General features: G+C 39.8%; 1 protein-coding gene across 10 annotated transcripts in view; it reads right to left on the reverse strand.

Moving 5' to 3' along the window:
• Positions 1 to 9,452: 9,452 nt before the first annotated feature.
• The window catches only part of BEGAIN (brain enriched guanylate kinase associated), a 158,716-nt gene continuing 151,907 nt past the window's right edge, over positions 9,453 to 16,261 (reverse strand). For all 10 annotated transcript variants that reach the window (XM_066551641.1, XM_066551638.1, XM_066551640.1 and 7 more), the window contains 2 exons: positions 14,823 to 14,906; positions 9,453 to 11,565 (listed from right to left, as the gene is read on the reverse strand). In XM_066551641.1, the coding sequence (XP_066407738.1) occupies positions 10,192 to 11,565; positions 14,823 to 14,906 (1,458 nt within the window). In that variant the 3' untranslated portion in view covers positions 9,453 to 10,191. The remainder of the gene's footprint in view (positions 11,566 to 14,822; positions 14,907 to 16,261) is intronic.

Genomic DNA, 16,261 nt, shown 5'->3' on the forward strand with positions numbered 1-16,261 from the left:
CCTGTCTCTCGTGCTGAAACCAGGACATACTCCCCACTAATTGTGTACTCCCCATGGTCCCAAGGCACAGGCACAGGGGGAGGTGTTTATTTACACATCTTGATCCAAGATTCATCTAAGCCTGTGACAAAAACTGTCCCTCTGCAGAAATGCTGGGAAGCAGAAAAAAAGGTGCTATTTGGAGAAGGAAAGCAAAGTGCTATACACTTTTGTAGTGCAGTCCTGTTTTCAGGAAGTGTTTTGGACACTGTAGTGCAATAAATAAAAGAAATAGAGCTAATAGGTTGCCTTGAACCTCTGTTATGAAGAGGGAAATAATAAGCAGATCTCATATTCCAGGAGGCTGAACACATCAAATGTCAGCCTGACATAATGACATCTCTGCTGTGGGCTGCACTGTCTGAGGCAGGAGTGCCTCCTGCACAGACAGCAGCATCCAGGGGAACCAGTCCTTCATCTTTCAAGGAATTACACTGCTTAACAGACATTTGTTTCACACTATAGTGTTATTGTAGTTTTCTGTACTGATTATTTTCAGTATTTAAATGGGGCTTTTATTTGTGTGTTAGCTGTCTGAATTTAATGTCTCTTCTGTTCCTGGGGTAAGAAGTGCATACCTTGCTTTTATAATGCAGCCAATTCACCTCAGGTTTCAGACCAAATGCTTTTGCTGGAGGATTGGAACTCATCTAAATTACTAATTTTAATCAAAATGAAATTGTCATAATGTAATTATATAATAATATGTATGTATAACTATTGGGAATAATTCATATACATTTGTGAGCTGTATGGTGAGAAATATCTTCCTCCTATTAAAGATGTGGGCACACATGCAAAGATAAATGACTGGCCCAGCAAAAAATCTCTGCTGTTTTTCTAGGCAAACAATCCCAGCACAGCAGTCCAAGGGAAAATCATTTATTAAATGGAATGCTGACAAGGATCAAGATCAGTAGTATATCTACAGTTTATATTCTAATTTGTCCAAATTCCTGAATAATTTCAAAGTTATTTAAATGTGTAAGGCAGTTAAATGTGACAGTTCTATAGCCAGAGAGCACAGTCTGTGTCTTCAGTAGGTTTAAAATGAGCCCTAAAGCCTGTACAGGACTTGGTGTGTGGGAAGTCTCTAGAATGGCTAGAGGCATGAATTGAATGTACTGTAAATAAACTGTGGCACGAAAACTTTCACTAGTGCTCAGGGAGGAGAGAAAATGCTGATGAATGTTGAAACCATAAGATGTGAATGCAGTGGGTAGCTCCTGCCTGACACACACAGGGCTGGAGCAGAGAGAAATTGATTAATTCAGCCAGCACAATGAGGGAGAAGCCTGACTCTGACACTGCCATTAAATAGGAAAAATTTTGGCAGGTAAGTCAAGTTATGCTATACGGTTTTTTCATCACTGTTGTACATTTCTGAGGAGCTGCTCTCCTGCTGCCTGCTCTGCAGATGTGGTTCTGCAACATCAGGGGACACCACGATTTTCTCAGGTCTGCCCTGTGAGCCCACCAGCAAACAGAATCCTCTCCTGACTTCCAGCCTCTGCTTGGACAACAGGAAGCAGACTCAGCAATATTAATGGCAAACTGTAGCCTTGATCCTGAAGGTCTGGGAGGTTCCCAGGCTGGGTTGCTGTTTCTCCCTTATTTTCTGATGGGTCTGACTTCATTCCTTTGTCTGTTTGTCGCTGTGCAATGCTAGGCTAGGATTGTGTACCCCAAGACATGAAATGGAGACATGCCTCTGTCTATCCTCAGCTCTTGCCTTACATTTTACCTCCTCTCACCCCACCAAGTATTCACATCTGTCCTTTGCACTTTGCGTGCCACAGATTTCAAAACCTGCCCAGGCAGCCCATGGAATCTCCATCACTGAGGTAATGAGGAAATGCTGCTGTGTGGGTACAACTGTTCCTGCAGCATCTGTGTAGCAACTGAGAACCTTAAAGGCATCATCTGAGACTGGTGCTGGTTCAGATGGGATCAAAACCTGACTGTCACCAGCCTCTGAAAGAGTAGCTGAGAAAGAGACTTGGCTGGTTGCTGTCTGGCAGCAATGTTGGAGTCATGAGGCTTCTCCCAGGCTCTTCCAGCTGTGCAGCTCCTGCAGGGAGTGAGTGTGCTCTGCAATGAAGTGGAAAGCCTTTCTCAGGTGGGGGAGAAAGGCTTCCTTATCACCTCCTTGGCAGCTGCACCAGTCCAGTCCAATGGGCTCTCCAAACAATCCTGCTTCTTTGAAGTCTTCCCTGTTTTGTTGTTTGCTTGGGTTATTTTTCTCCAGTTAGAGCTTTTTCTTCCAACAGCTGTGTGAAGCTTTATCTGCTCAGCAGGAGAATATCCAGAGCAATTCCTAAGTATCAGTGTCAAGATAATGTGGATGGCACTAATGGAAGAAGGTGCTGATGTGCCAAGGAAGTTTGTGGCCAGGATGCCTTTTTTTGAATAGAACATTTTTGTGTGAATTGATAAGCAGCTTTGGCTTGCAAGTGAGTATAAATATAAACTGCACAGTGTTGAGAAATATGATACATGCAGTGTCAGTGTCTGTGGAAAAATGAGGTGGATCCCAGCTGTTCTGTAGTGATTTCCAAATTCTGTATGCTGAGGCTTTTGCTCTTTCAGTGTAAGAAGCTTTGCAAGGAGAAAGGCCTAGCAAGGGAAAGGGAGAGCCCAGGGTAAGGGACTTTCTTCAAATGCTGATAGTTCAAATAGTTCCCTTCATTTCTCTGTATGATACATAGGTGTGAGCTGAGGTATTGTAGCCCAGGGGCTGACCTGGGAATAGGAAATGTTAATTTCACATCCAAAGGGGAAAAAAATACTAAGGGTAAGAAAATATGGTATTTGGTAATGGTAGGCAATGTAATATGCATGGCCTATGTAATTATAATCAAGGGACTATTCTGTCAAGTACTGTATAATCAAATAATAAGAGACAATCCATCCTTCATAAGACTAAAGGATAAAAAGATAGAAGAATTATCCTAACTTTTTATAAGGATAAAATACAAATGTTGGACAAATTACCTCTTTGGTAGGGCTTGGGAGTTGTGTGTGCATTTTCATGAGTTGGAAGTTAGGTTGTTTGAGTGGGAACAACACTTTCTGTCTAAACAAAGCAGAAATTTAAAGCTCAAAATAAGGTAGTCTTAGAAGTCAGAGACAAGTGGAGTTATGAGCTGAAGCAAGAAATCAAGTTTAATTGGTGTCATCTAGAGTGCCAAAAAGTGCATTTCATCTTTATCATCAATAGAGAATGAAAGAAAAGTAAAAGGCAGTCCAAACCTATTTTAAATAAAATAATTGTTTGGGGTCCTTGCAAAGTGTGACTTCACTGGATTTGTTGTGTTCCCACAACTCGGCTTTCTGGACTCTGAAATCTCAGTAATGAGCTGTTTACTGACATTCTTTTCAATTAGACCATTTCTCCTTGAGTAGCAAATGTTATTCTGTTAAACTGATTTAGTTTCAGGATTGTTTTTCCCTACTGACACAAGTCGGGTGTTTATAGGCAGGACTGACAGCTCTAGCAAAAGCACCCATATCACTGCAGCTTGCAAAATACAATTTTTCTGTTTCTCTTTAAAAAGAGATAGGGAAAAAGGGCAAAATTAGATTGAAAGAAAACAGCCTGTTTCTAAAAGTCTTTTCCTGGGACTTTTTCATAATGTACCCTAAAAATCAGGGTAATACAGTAAATGTTGTGACTGGAAAGTTTTACTGCATTTAGTGCTGACGGAGCAATCATCCTTGCTCTGCCTCCATTCCCCTATGTATCCTTCCAGCCTGTCAGGAAAATCCAAGTTGGTTCCAAACAGCAAGATGCAAGTTCTCAGCTCAGTTACATACTTTCTTTGGCAGTGTATGTGTTCTCTGGGTAAAATATGAAAAAAACCTCAGTTTTATTGTAGACAAGCATGACTGTCTTAGAAGTAATTTGGCCTTTTAATAGTTTGGATGCACAGATTAAATTTTGAATTTTCTTTCTTCTAGTGTCAGCTCTTTCCTTCCTCACCTTCAGGCTATTATGGACTCTGAAAGCTCAGGTAAGTGGGGATGAATCAGAAAACAATGATTCAGTTCCTGTGCTAAGGCTGAGCTTGAGAAATTGAGCTTTTCTTCTTAACTGTTTCTCAAGTTATAGCAAGAGGCCAAGAGCCTTAAAATCTGCTAAAACTAAAATAGCTAACTCCTTACTATCTCTCTGGGATTAGGCATGTCATCTTAGTGTAACTCCCAGGGCTTTGGGGATAAGAGCATTTCCCTCATTTTTGGAGGATAAAGAGTGTGAAATGCTGAAGGTCCATTGAAGTAAATTGACAAATTTAAGTCAAGTGAGCATAAATCTGGATTTACCTCCTTGCCAAAAATAGTCCCACCAGAGTCAATACTCATGATTTATCAGTTAGAAGTGCTGCTGCTGCTGCTGTTGTCCCCACTTCCTCAGGTTGGTGGCACAGTGGTTTCTTGAGGTGAGAGGTTTTGTGCTGTCTGGACATTCAGTGGAGGTCCCCCTCCTCATGTCACCCCACACAACTGGTCTCCAGATTAAGAGGATTTCTACTGTAACAATAAAATCTCTAACAAAACCTCTTGAGTGGGAACCTACTGAAATTTATAACCCTTATGTGCTGAGGATGCTTTTATTCCTTGTGATCTGTTTTTCAATGTCACATGTGAAAACCTGGAATGGGAAAGGACGCTGGCTGACATTGACGTTACAAATTTAATTATTCTGGGATTTGCTGTTGTTTCTCTTCTTCTAAATCACAGAGCTGTCGGTGTAGTAAATTGTGCTGTGGCTCTGCAGCTCATGCACGTCTGCTCTGACTCATAAATTGCAAAGCAAAAATTGAAATGGTTGAATATATTTAAATATTCATTCATTAGAGCTAACTTTAAAAATTAGAATTTTTCTGAATAATCACAGAGTATTAATGTATATCTATCATGATGGGTGTGTTGATGAGGAGGCACTTAACTCCCATCAGGGATATTTTCCAACAATTACATCTTGTATCTATGCAACTTGTTTTGGCCCTTGCAGATGGGGTTGTTCTCCCTACTCTGGAACTGTCTGCAGGGACAATCCTTGCCTCAGCAAGGAGGGCTGGGAGGGGCTTTACCACTCCCCACAGGTGTGGGATGTGGGGCTGGCAACATCCTTAAGGAGCTCCTATCTGGCAGAAAGCAGAGGGTCCTTCTCTGCAGCACGGGGACTGCAGGAGCCTGGGGAAGAGAGAGCTCAGGGGCTTGGAAGAGCAGCATGCCAAAACCTTGGTGCCTTGGGCAGTAAGCTGGTGTCTGAGACCTTGTGGGGTACAGAAGGAGCAAAACCTTTCATTGCGTGATTATTCAAATTACTCTTTTTAGCTGCAGCTAAACAAACCCTCTCAATTACCAAAATACAGTACAAAGAAAATACCAAAGAGAAAACAATGTGGGAGATGCTGGAATGAATGACTGGTTGCCAAAGAATAACTGAATGGCCAGAGCTGTTTCTAACAATGAAGTTTGTTTTCAAAGACTTGGAGGAAAGATTGGGAAAACAATGAAAAACTTCTGGTAATGTTGATCTAAGACCATGTAGACAACATGCCATGATTTGATGCACGCAGATCAGCAGGGAGGGTCAATAAAAGCTGCTCTAATCTGTGTAACCCTCGCCTTTCCTTCAACTGCACTTTGGTTACAGGGGCTTGGAACAGCTCAGTGCTCATTGTAAAATGTTGTGGTGTTCAGCAGCAGAAAGGTGAGGAGGATTCCTTGAAGAGAATAAGAAGCAGTTAGTGTCCTGAAAGGAGTGTCTTCCAAGAGAAAAATCTGAGATGGCCACATCTGCGCAATTTAAGGAGACATATAACAATAGTCTGTAAAGGTTACAAGGTTGCAAACATGAACAGAGGGTAAGAATTTTATATGACAGTCCAAAGGATGTCAATCAGTACTTTAAAATTAAACAAGGGGAAATTAATCTAAGGAGCTGCATAATCATGTTCTGTGATAGATTATGGATTCTTTTTAATTAAAAGTGCTGGAAGGGAAAAGAATTATTTTGATTAATTTTGTAGTTTGGGTGAAGAAGTTAGAAACTGTTGAGTTGAAAATAACCTGTGTTATGGCTTGCCATGATTTAAACTTAAAAAATTTTAGCTATTTTTAGACTTCTAAAAAGTTTAACAAAAGTGACCTGCATTATTCATACTAATTGAGATTTTGCACAGGTTTTTTTTGGGAGTGAAAAAACATCTCAAAAAAGCATTTTCTTTCCATGACTTCATAATAGTTTTGCACTGTTATTGCTGGTGAATTATAACCCATATCCCTAGTAACACATTTTGTATTCTTTTCTGTTTTGATATGTGATTCAATATACTTGACTCTGATCTCTTTCAGCCCCCTCTGTTTTCCCCTTGATCGGCATTGTGTGTCTTACTCATTCTGCTTTTGGTTTTCATCATTAAAATGACATTTTTCATCTTCTGCTTCACTGCACTGTTGGAGACTTGCCACTTCTTTTACTCGCCCTTTCTGTTCTTTCTCATGGCAAATGAAATAATTAATCAAATAAGAATTCCTGCCATAGTTACCTACAAATCCTGCATATGAAATTTGATTTGGGAAAGTGAGGTTTTGTGGCAGCATGGAGCCACCTTGGCATTCTTATAATGCTTAAGAGAAAATGGAACATTTTTCCATTCCCACGTCCTTGGGTAAAGGTATTTCATGGCAAATTCTCAGCCACTGGAGTGGAGGGGTCTGTGGCACTTTGGCTGAAGATCTGTTGTTTTACTTTCTGGAGACACTTGTAATTGAATGAAATAAGAGTAGAGCTTATCAAACTACACCTACTTGAATGAAAAAAAGGAATCTCAGATCTTTTGAGAAGGATCTTTCAGGTGCTATTCTCTGTCAGAAATGTCCTACAGAACCTAAGTGCTCCTTTTTTAACAAGGATCAATCCCCTAAAATCTCAGTGCCTGTAAGTCTGTACAAACCAGTTGTCTGATGGTGCAGCAGAACTCTGTTGGCTGTTTTCAATACCTCCAATGACATACTTCAAAACTCATCAAGATTTTTCTGGATTAGTTCCTCCTGGTGTGAAAACTGAAGGCAAGAAAAAAATTAAGACACTATCACAAAGAAAATTTGAATCTATTGTGAAAACACTTATCATCATTCTGTCCTTATGCTTCAGATCTCTCCCTGTGGTTGTCTCGATAAATCTAAACTTATTGTGACAAAATTAACTCCAAAATCCCAGAAAGAAATCCTTTATTATAAAATTTCAAAGTTATTTTTTAAAAATTAAACTAAACCATAGTGTATCTGTAAATCTGAGAAAATGCTGGTGAATTATTGGAGCTTTTTCTCATGTTCATAGGAAATTAGCAAACTTACCATCAGTTTTTCTAATTAAGGAGAAATTTAAATCGACATATTAAAGCTGAAGAATTTTTATAGCTATTTTGATTGATTCAGTTGAAATTCATTAATATATTTTTCTGTAACAGAATTCATTACAGAAAAATGTTACAAGGTCATGGGCTATTTCACAAAAAACCCTGTACTAATTGGCTGAAAAGGCTGAGTTTAGTCTATGTTCTCAGTTTATGTATTAGTGCACATAAACTGAGAAAAAGAGTTAAGTCAAGCATAGAAGCAGACTTTGAAACTGCAGTAGTATGAAAGAATATAATAGAACAGGATATTAAATAATCAGAGATATAATATCTAGAAGAAATGTAATTTTGTATAATTGCCAAAGTAGCACTTTAGGTCAAATAATGAACAATATTATAAAAGGATTAGTCTGACACTGTGTTCCAGTTCATAAATGACACAATTTACTATTTCATAGCTTACATATTTTCTTAGGTGAGATAACAGTTAATTTTCACCTCTTCCATACAAATCCTTATATTCATTGACCAGAGAAATTAATGTTTTTCCTTAGGGATTGTCTAAATTTTATATACCTGAATGAGTCAACAGTGAGGTTTTTTTCATATCTGTTTTCTGTCTTGGTGTTTCAAAGGGGAAATAACAGCTCTTGTGGCTCTCCAAGTCAATTTACTGCAGGTCACATCCTGCCATAAGTAGCTCTTGGCCTTTGGAAACCTCATTGTATGTGTTTATTATCGACTTCATGGAATTATTTGCAGCCTGCCCTACCTCTCACACTCACTGTGAGCAAGTTTGGGAGCATAAAATCACAAGGCATGTGACAGTTTTGTACTGAAATGAGCACCACTTTGGAGCTATCTCGTGCCTTACCTGTGAGATATTATTTGTGACCATTATTCTCCACAGTGCTGCAACAGACCCTGGAGGAACTGCAGGGACTTGACGCCTGGTCTTCCAAAGAGCACAGCAAGTACTTGCACTCATCAACAATGGACAAATTTTATATTGTACATGGTGGAAATAGAGAGCAATGGGAGTTATTCATGCCAAGTGCACTGCATGTGTGGCCCCATGATGGAAGATACTTATGAGGGAAATGAACAGTTCTGTACTCCTGGTTTGTGGTCAGTTGCCAGGTAACTGCTTTCAGAGAATCAGCAGAAAAAGTATATTTTCTTAATACCTATTGAGTAGATCATTATTTTAGCTTTACAAGGAGCTAGTTTATATTTTCACAGTGATCCCACTGATTACCATCACGTACTGCACTAAGCAAGGTCTTTCCCCATACATTGAGCTGTCAAGAGTCAGTATTTAAAGTATAGGATATGTGAACATGACTTAAAATAATTATTAAATATTTATTGTTGTATTCTACCTCTCACCAAGCAGGAATAGTGAAGCTGGGAAGAAAATCCTCAGGATTTCCCTTTCTCTCCTTTTTGTTTTTCTCCACCTCTTGTTTTGCTCTCTCCCTTTTCCTCCTGTCCCAGTTGTATGCTCCATAATGGTGAAATGGTGAGAAACAGAAAAATTGCTGGAGGAAGTGCCAGAAGTACAGGTAAAAATACAGCTTCTTGGACTCAGGAGTAAAGGCTATACAGATTTTCCAGACTTTCTTTAGGCTTCAGAAAAATCACTCTTAGAAATACCAAGCTGCATAAGAAGAAAGGCCTAAAAGTCCTAAAGGCATAAAAGATTGTGTCAAGTATGTGAGTAATAGAGGAGGAGCTTACATCACTGGTTTTTGAGTAATTTTCTGTTCTCATTCAGTATGCAGAACCCTGTCTAGTGAACTCAAGACTGTGGATAAACATTTTTTTTTTCCTTGCTTACTTTCAACAGACTGATGAGAAGTCATCCTCCCACACCCAGATGCCATGGGCTGTGAACCAGTTAAACTCTGGAGCTTACAGGGAAAGAGAGACTCCTTTAGAAAGCAATCCAGTACAGGAGCTTTAGCCATTAATTTTTGCTGGACTGATGCCCCTCAGAGCAATTCCATGTTCTATTGAATGAAGGGAAAAACAACCCCAAAATATATCCACTGGTGTCTTTTATTAAGTTATGCAAAATACAGTATTAATTATGACACTGCATGCATTTTAGACAATATAAATGCAAGCCTACAGAAAATGTGACAAAGAAACCCTCAATTACTTTTGAGGTAGTATACAAGGAAAAATAGGAAAGCAGAAACACAGTGGATTAAAAGAACAAAATATTAGTATCACTTTGTGCATACATTAGTCACTCATAAATACATTTGTATGAAATTACTTAAGATACAATTCCATTCTTGTTAAAAAATATACTTCTTGAAATTCACCATTCTTGTTTTTTTTTTTGATTTCACATGACATTTTATGGTATTTTATCAGGTGGGTTTATTTTTTTTGTCACTGTCATCATGATTTTACCCTTTTCCTCCAAGAATTTAGGCACAGATGGCCTCATGCACAAAAATAAATAAGAAACCTGCTTGAAGGGAAAAGAATTCTGCTCAAATAGCTTAGGATAGTCTAATAAATACATTTTTGTTTATAAAAATATTTCAGGTTTATAAAAGAGGGGAGGGGACAGTCTCCCGTGTGGAAAGGATGTCAAGTGAAAAGTGCTGTATAACGTTTTTGAAGAGATTTTGTTTTAAACATATAGTACCGTTATGAATATATATTTCATAATAATCCTGTTTCTTAGAACCTTATTGTTCACTAGGAGCATCAAATGCTCTTTCCTTCCCTTTGTTTGCTGTCTTATTGCCATGTGGGGAGGTGCCTAGTTCAGAAGGGTTCCGTATAACTGTGCTTTTGTAAGGCTGTCCTTCCGACTCAGGCCAGTGCTCCCCATCCGCTGGAACTGCGGCTGTTTGCTGTGAACCCCCGGATGGCTTCCTTGATCCATGGAAGACTGGTGCATTTCTGGAGCCTCCACTGAACTCTGATTGAGAGACTCTGCTGAGCTGTTGGGGCTCACATCCACATATTCTCTTTTCAATACCGGGCTATTTTCGATGTTTTTGCTACTGCATAACTGGACAGTGATCCTTTCGTTTTTTTGGTCCCTTGATTCTTTTGTTTTGTAAGTGGGCAATTTGTCCTGCTTACAGCTTGTGCTGATGTCAATGTTCAGGCCACTGTCTGTTCTCAGGAAGCAAGAATCCACAAGTCTGCTTTGGCAGATGTCATCTCCCTCTGAGCAGCTGTCTGCTTTGTAACTAGCATAGATGGGGCTTGTTCGACTGTCCCCCTTCTTGATGGGGCTGCTGTAGTACTGCTCTGAGAAACTGCAGGGCGACAGCCTGCCAGTGTTCCTGTAGGAGTACGCTCCAATGTCCTCCACACTCAGCTGCCTCCACCGCCCTGGCAAGTCTTCTTCTGAAAGGTGGGTGCTCCTGCACTCATTCCTCATTTTCTGGTTTGCCAGAGCCTGCTGTGGTGTTATGGCTGAGAAATGAAAAGGTTCGTTTGCATATGGAGGCAGAGTCCTGGTAAAAGTGGGCGAGTTCTCGTTGTCGTCAGCGAGCTCCATGTGCTGCGGGGGTTTGGGCTTGGCGAACCTGGGGCTCCCCTGGTGCTCGTACCCCGCGGGCGACTTCCTCTCAAACAGCTCCTCACGGTTGCTCATGTAGATCGCCTGCTGCGAGGCTGTCAGGGTGTTGGCTTGGGCGTTCTCCTTCTCCTCAGACGTGACGCTGAAGCTGGAGTAGGAGCTGGAGGTTGGCAGAGAGGTTATGTACTCTGGGAAGGCTTCGTGGGAGAAGCTGGAATGGAAACCATCTTCTTCCACAGTGCTGTCCGTGGAGTTTTGGGAGCGCAGGAACCCCACGTCCTTCACCTGCGTGTCCACACTCTGCCGCCTCTCCCTCCTCCTCTCCTCAGGGCAGTAAAGGGCTGTGTCACTGCAGTAGATGTCAGACTTGTATTGGGGTCTTTGTCCCACCTTTCCAGCAGGGTCCTGAAAATTGAGATCCCTTGTGGATGGGCTTGACAGGTGTGAGGACAAGCTGTGTGGGTCTGGTTTCTCCAGCACTTTGGCAATGACACAGGTGGGAATGGTATCGGCGTAAGAAGTGTGGCACAAGGGGACAGAAAGGCTGCAGCCGTGTTTTTCCAGGTGGATGCTGACTCTTTCTTGAAAGTCAGTTGGCAACTGAAACATAAAGAGATGGCAAGGAGAGAGGAGAAAAGGGTACACGTCAATAGAGGTGTCAGATGAGTGCTGTTTATGACATTACATAGCTCACCATACCTAGTTCTTTATCATGGCCACAATCTTTGTGCATTTCTTGAAACAAATGTAATCAAATGAATTTTGTTTGTTTACTTAACATTTGTACATCTTCATCTGCTTTTGCTCATGGATTACACTGTGAAACTGAAATGTTCCCTTCCAAATTAATTCAGGTTGGATAGGAATGATCATAGAATTGCTCAGGTCAGTAGAGGCCTCTACACTCCTCATGTCCAGCCATTAACCCAGCACTTCCAGGTCTATTTTACTGATGTAAATAAAGTATGTAGTAAACAACAATCTTAAAAAGGCAGGAAGGGAATTACAGCCTACAGCAACACTTTCCAGACTGTGTGCTTGGGTGTGATTTGCAGTTGGAGTGTGGGTGTGCAGAGGTCTCTGTGGGAGTGAGGAAGGAGGAAGAGATCATATCTATTCTGTTCTTCTTTTGTCTTTCCTCAAGCTCATCTTGTCTACAACCCCATGCCAAATTGGCTCCTGCCCTCCAGCATCACCTTTGATAAACAATGCTGTTTGAAGATGCAGAGAAGCTGACTGACACTTAGAGAGGAGGTGCTGGCTGCTGTGACAGGATTATTCCTGTGCTGGGAAGTAGCAGATCAAGCTGCCTTCCTTGCCCCTTCAGCTGGACACTGCTTGTCAGATCAACCATCCACATAAATCTCAACACACTGACAGACAAAAGCACCTGAATTCACATTGTGACTCCTGTGACAGAATTAATCAATAAGTCTGTTGTATATCAGAAATCATATAGGTTTTTTTTCAGAAAGTCAGGACCAGGGTGGTGGATGATGGTTCCACCTGCCATTCTGTCATGTGGACCAGAAGAGAGAGAGAGAGAGAGATGATATTCCTTGGTGAAGCCTACTCAGGTATCACCAAGCACAATTTCCTGTCAAATTTTATCTGCCTTGCTCACTTGAGATCTCTAACAATGATCAGAAAGCAATATGAGAGAGGTTGTCTCTCCCTATTTCTTGCTGGAAATCAGAATATTTGGATTCATGTTTGGAATAAGTTTTGAGTTTGTGATTTTGTTAGCTCCTTTGATATTCCTGTTGATTTATGCCACTTGGGAATTAATCCCTTCAGTGCTGGGCTAAACTGTGATTTACTCAGAACTTTGTTTTTATAACTAGAAATCAAGTTCCTCTTTACAAACTAGTCAATGGTTAACCTTATGACCTTAGCAATCTCACCTCCTCCTTAAATTTTTTCCTCTAGAGGAGAGAACACTACAAATACCTGCAGTTGTTCCTCTCCTCTGTATTTTTGACACAGGAAATTTAAGGAATTTATAATAAGGAAATAAAATAAGGAATTTATTTACCTGCTCCTTGCCATGGTCTCACATTTTGTAAAATATGGAGATCCTTTTTTAATTTCATTGGGAAGTTTTTAAAGCTATTTTAATTCCCAAACCTCACTATGTTCAAAATATGGCATGTAGTGAAATGACATTCCTGTTATTTGTAGTAGGACGAGTGTTTTTTCAACCAACAGACCTTCCAGGATATTTTAGATTAATCATTATATTGCTAATTAGCTCATATGTCCTCCATTGGAAATAAATGATATTGCCAGTCTGCTGGCAGGCAGCAACATTAGTCATAGTAAGTACAGATGCAACAAAGATTGAATAAACAGGTTGTAAAATAGGCCTGGTGTAAAAAGCCATATAAATGAGGAAAAAGAAATACAGTTAATTTAATGTGAAAATGCTGTATGGGGAAGCTCTTATTTTAGTATCCTGTAGCACCACTATTTGATCTATTTTATACATTTTATTAAGATTATGAAATGTGTTAAAAAGAACGTTATTTTGTGGGCACTGCACTGGAAACTGGAATTACTAAAATGATACTGCTATCACATTACTATGTTTTACTACAGTTTAGGTTTCTGGATAACATACAATAATTTATCAGGCAATATTTGCATTTTTAAAGAATTTATTGGCTGTGACAGCACATTCACACATGCTAAACTAATAAATGCCTGGACTAATGAGTGGAGACTGCCTATATAACTGAGCATATGACAGTCTGGGAAACTGGGAGGAGATCTCACATTTGTGATAGTTCTCTGCAAATAAACAATTAAATGCTTTTAAGGTCCTAATTTGAACAGGTAGGGTGCTTTCAAGTGTGAGTAATGTAATGATAATTCCTTGATACAATTTGCTAAGGGAAGGAAAAATAACAGGGCCAAGATAATGGTTAATTTGGAAGTTCTGTCTCTGTTGCATAAAATCTTTGTCTGGTAGACAGAAGAATCTTGCTCCATCTTTATTTGCCAGGGTTGTTCAGTGCTCTGAAGCCATCTACTGACTTAGAGATGGTTTTTACATTCCAAATTTAATTTTGCAATATTCCATTGCAGGATTGCACAAGAGAGGCCCTTTGGGGAGATGCTGACCTGATGGGACTGAAGAAGGAAAGGCTATTCCCTGTAACCTTCACTGAAGCAATATGTATGAGGAAGGTGCTATTGCTTTGTGCAGGGCCTGGATCCCTAAAGAACTGCCTTCTTTACTAAGATAATATTTGCCTCCCCTTTATGGAGCCTATTCCTCAAGCCTCGTTTCCTTGGAAGCGAGGATTATTAATTAAAGTTTACACCTTGGAAATCAATCATTCCGTGCTCTGGTTTCTTTAGAAAAAGATATTTGTTCTGGCACTCCATTTTAAAGTTGGGGTTTGGAAACTAGCTGGACTGGAAAATAGCTTCAGGAAGAAAATTGATTATATCAGAATCTCTGACGCCTGTGGCCTGTCATTTCCCTGCTCTCACCCCACTGCTCCTGCATGGCGTTCTGCATTCTGGAGTTCACAGCTCTTGGGTGTTTTACAAAACCTTTGCTTTACAGGCAATCAGTGCAGGCCCATCCTATTGGGTAGGAGAGGTTTGGGGAAAGAGAGTTCCTGCAAGTTTCATCATGGGTGGAACAAGATCACATTGGTGCTGTGATTTTGTCAGCACCTCCCTCGACTGCACAAACACCAGGAGGTGCACGAGACCTCCTGTGCCTTAAAGGAGGGTGTGTGGAGGAATAAAAACCTTAAGGGCAAACAAATTCTGGAATTGATGCATGCAAAATAACCTGTTTTCCATACAATATTGATGTTATAGAACAAGTTTGGTCACATTACCTCTGAAAGTTTATGTGCCCTGTCATAGTTCTTGCTGCACTGGAGAAGCTGAGCAGCTAAATTGCAGTCCTTCCTGTAGAGCTCCTGGAAAAACAAGAAATAACCTCTTCTTTAAAGCTTGCAAAGTGCTGGTGGCTTTCAGCCTTTCTCCCATGCCTGATCAATCTTTTCAAAATTCACTTTGGGGAGAATTGGAGCATACCTTGATTTCTAAACACAATAAGATGCTTTGTTGTTTCTTGCACAACCTAGAGATATTTCCACCTTCGCTCTGTGAGGGCTGCTAAAATTACTAAGAATAAACTTTTGAGACCTGTTACAACAGAACAGTAATCTGCATTTCAGAAGATGGATATTTACCATTAAGAACTGAATTTTATACTGCTAACACGCATGGTACCATGAAGGCTAAAAAACCATGATCTTTTAAACAAAAAAGAAAATTTTTACTGGGTATTATCCAGTTGAGCACTAAAATACTACTTTAGAAAGGGCTAAAATAATCTTATGAGACTGTGGGAGAAATTAATTACAGAAATATACATTGTGTTGATTTTTTTTTTAAGGGAGACTCTTTCTCCTTTTGATATTTCTGGATGGTTCCTGGCTCCTTTAATATCTTGCAGAATGCAGCTATAGAAACATATTAAATCTCACTGCAAATATTTGATGCTGCAGAATAGAATATTTTCACTGGGCGAGAAATCACCGTGAGAATTCCACACAAGGAAGGAAGGAATTTAAGCAAGCTTCTTACACTATCTTGGTATTGAATGGCTCCCACAGCCTATTTAATGGGAAAATTCTGCACACAGATTTGCCCTTCACTTAAATTTGATTTAGCACACATGACTGTGTAACTGTATCCTTCAACCAGTATCTCTGGCTCCCTGAAGGTGGGAGCTGTATTTTGTTTTATCTTTTCTTTATCTAGTTGCATTGAAACCAAGGTTGGCTTCAGAAGCTGCCTTTATAGATGGGTAGAGATGAGATATACAAAGCATGAAAGTGCTATGGGCACTGGGCTGTGTTAATCTGTAAAAGTTAGCATGTGTTTGTAGACAAAAGGTGTGGAATACTGATATAGTTTGGATTTTCTCTGATGTTAATGTCATAATTTTATTGCACACTGATTTTTATGGCTACATTAATTCTCTTAAAAACTCCAAAAGAAATTTTCTGTGAAAAAGAAAGTTCCTCTGTTTTAAAGGACAATTTTAAGGTATTCTGTAATAAGAAAAGCAACAAGATATTCTTGTGAGTATCTCAGTGATGGGGATAGCTGTCCTGTGAACATTAGTTCATGTTTTTTCACATTCTAGGACCTTTAGACACATTTTTTTTGGTGATTTTTTTAATCTGTCTTTGTGAGATTTTATAAATGCCCTTTTTGCTTCAAATGTACTGTATTCATTTATGTGGATCTTAAATTTTATATA

The sequence above is a fragment of the Molothrus aeneus genome, chromosome 6 (assembly GCF_037042795.1).
Source record: "Molothrus aeneus isolate 106 chromosome 6, BPBGC_Maene_1.0, whole genome shotgun sequence".
Taxonomy (NCBI): domain Eukaryota; kingdom Metazoa; phylum Chordata; class Aves; order Passeriformes; family Icteridae; genus Molothrus; species Molothrus aeneus.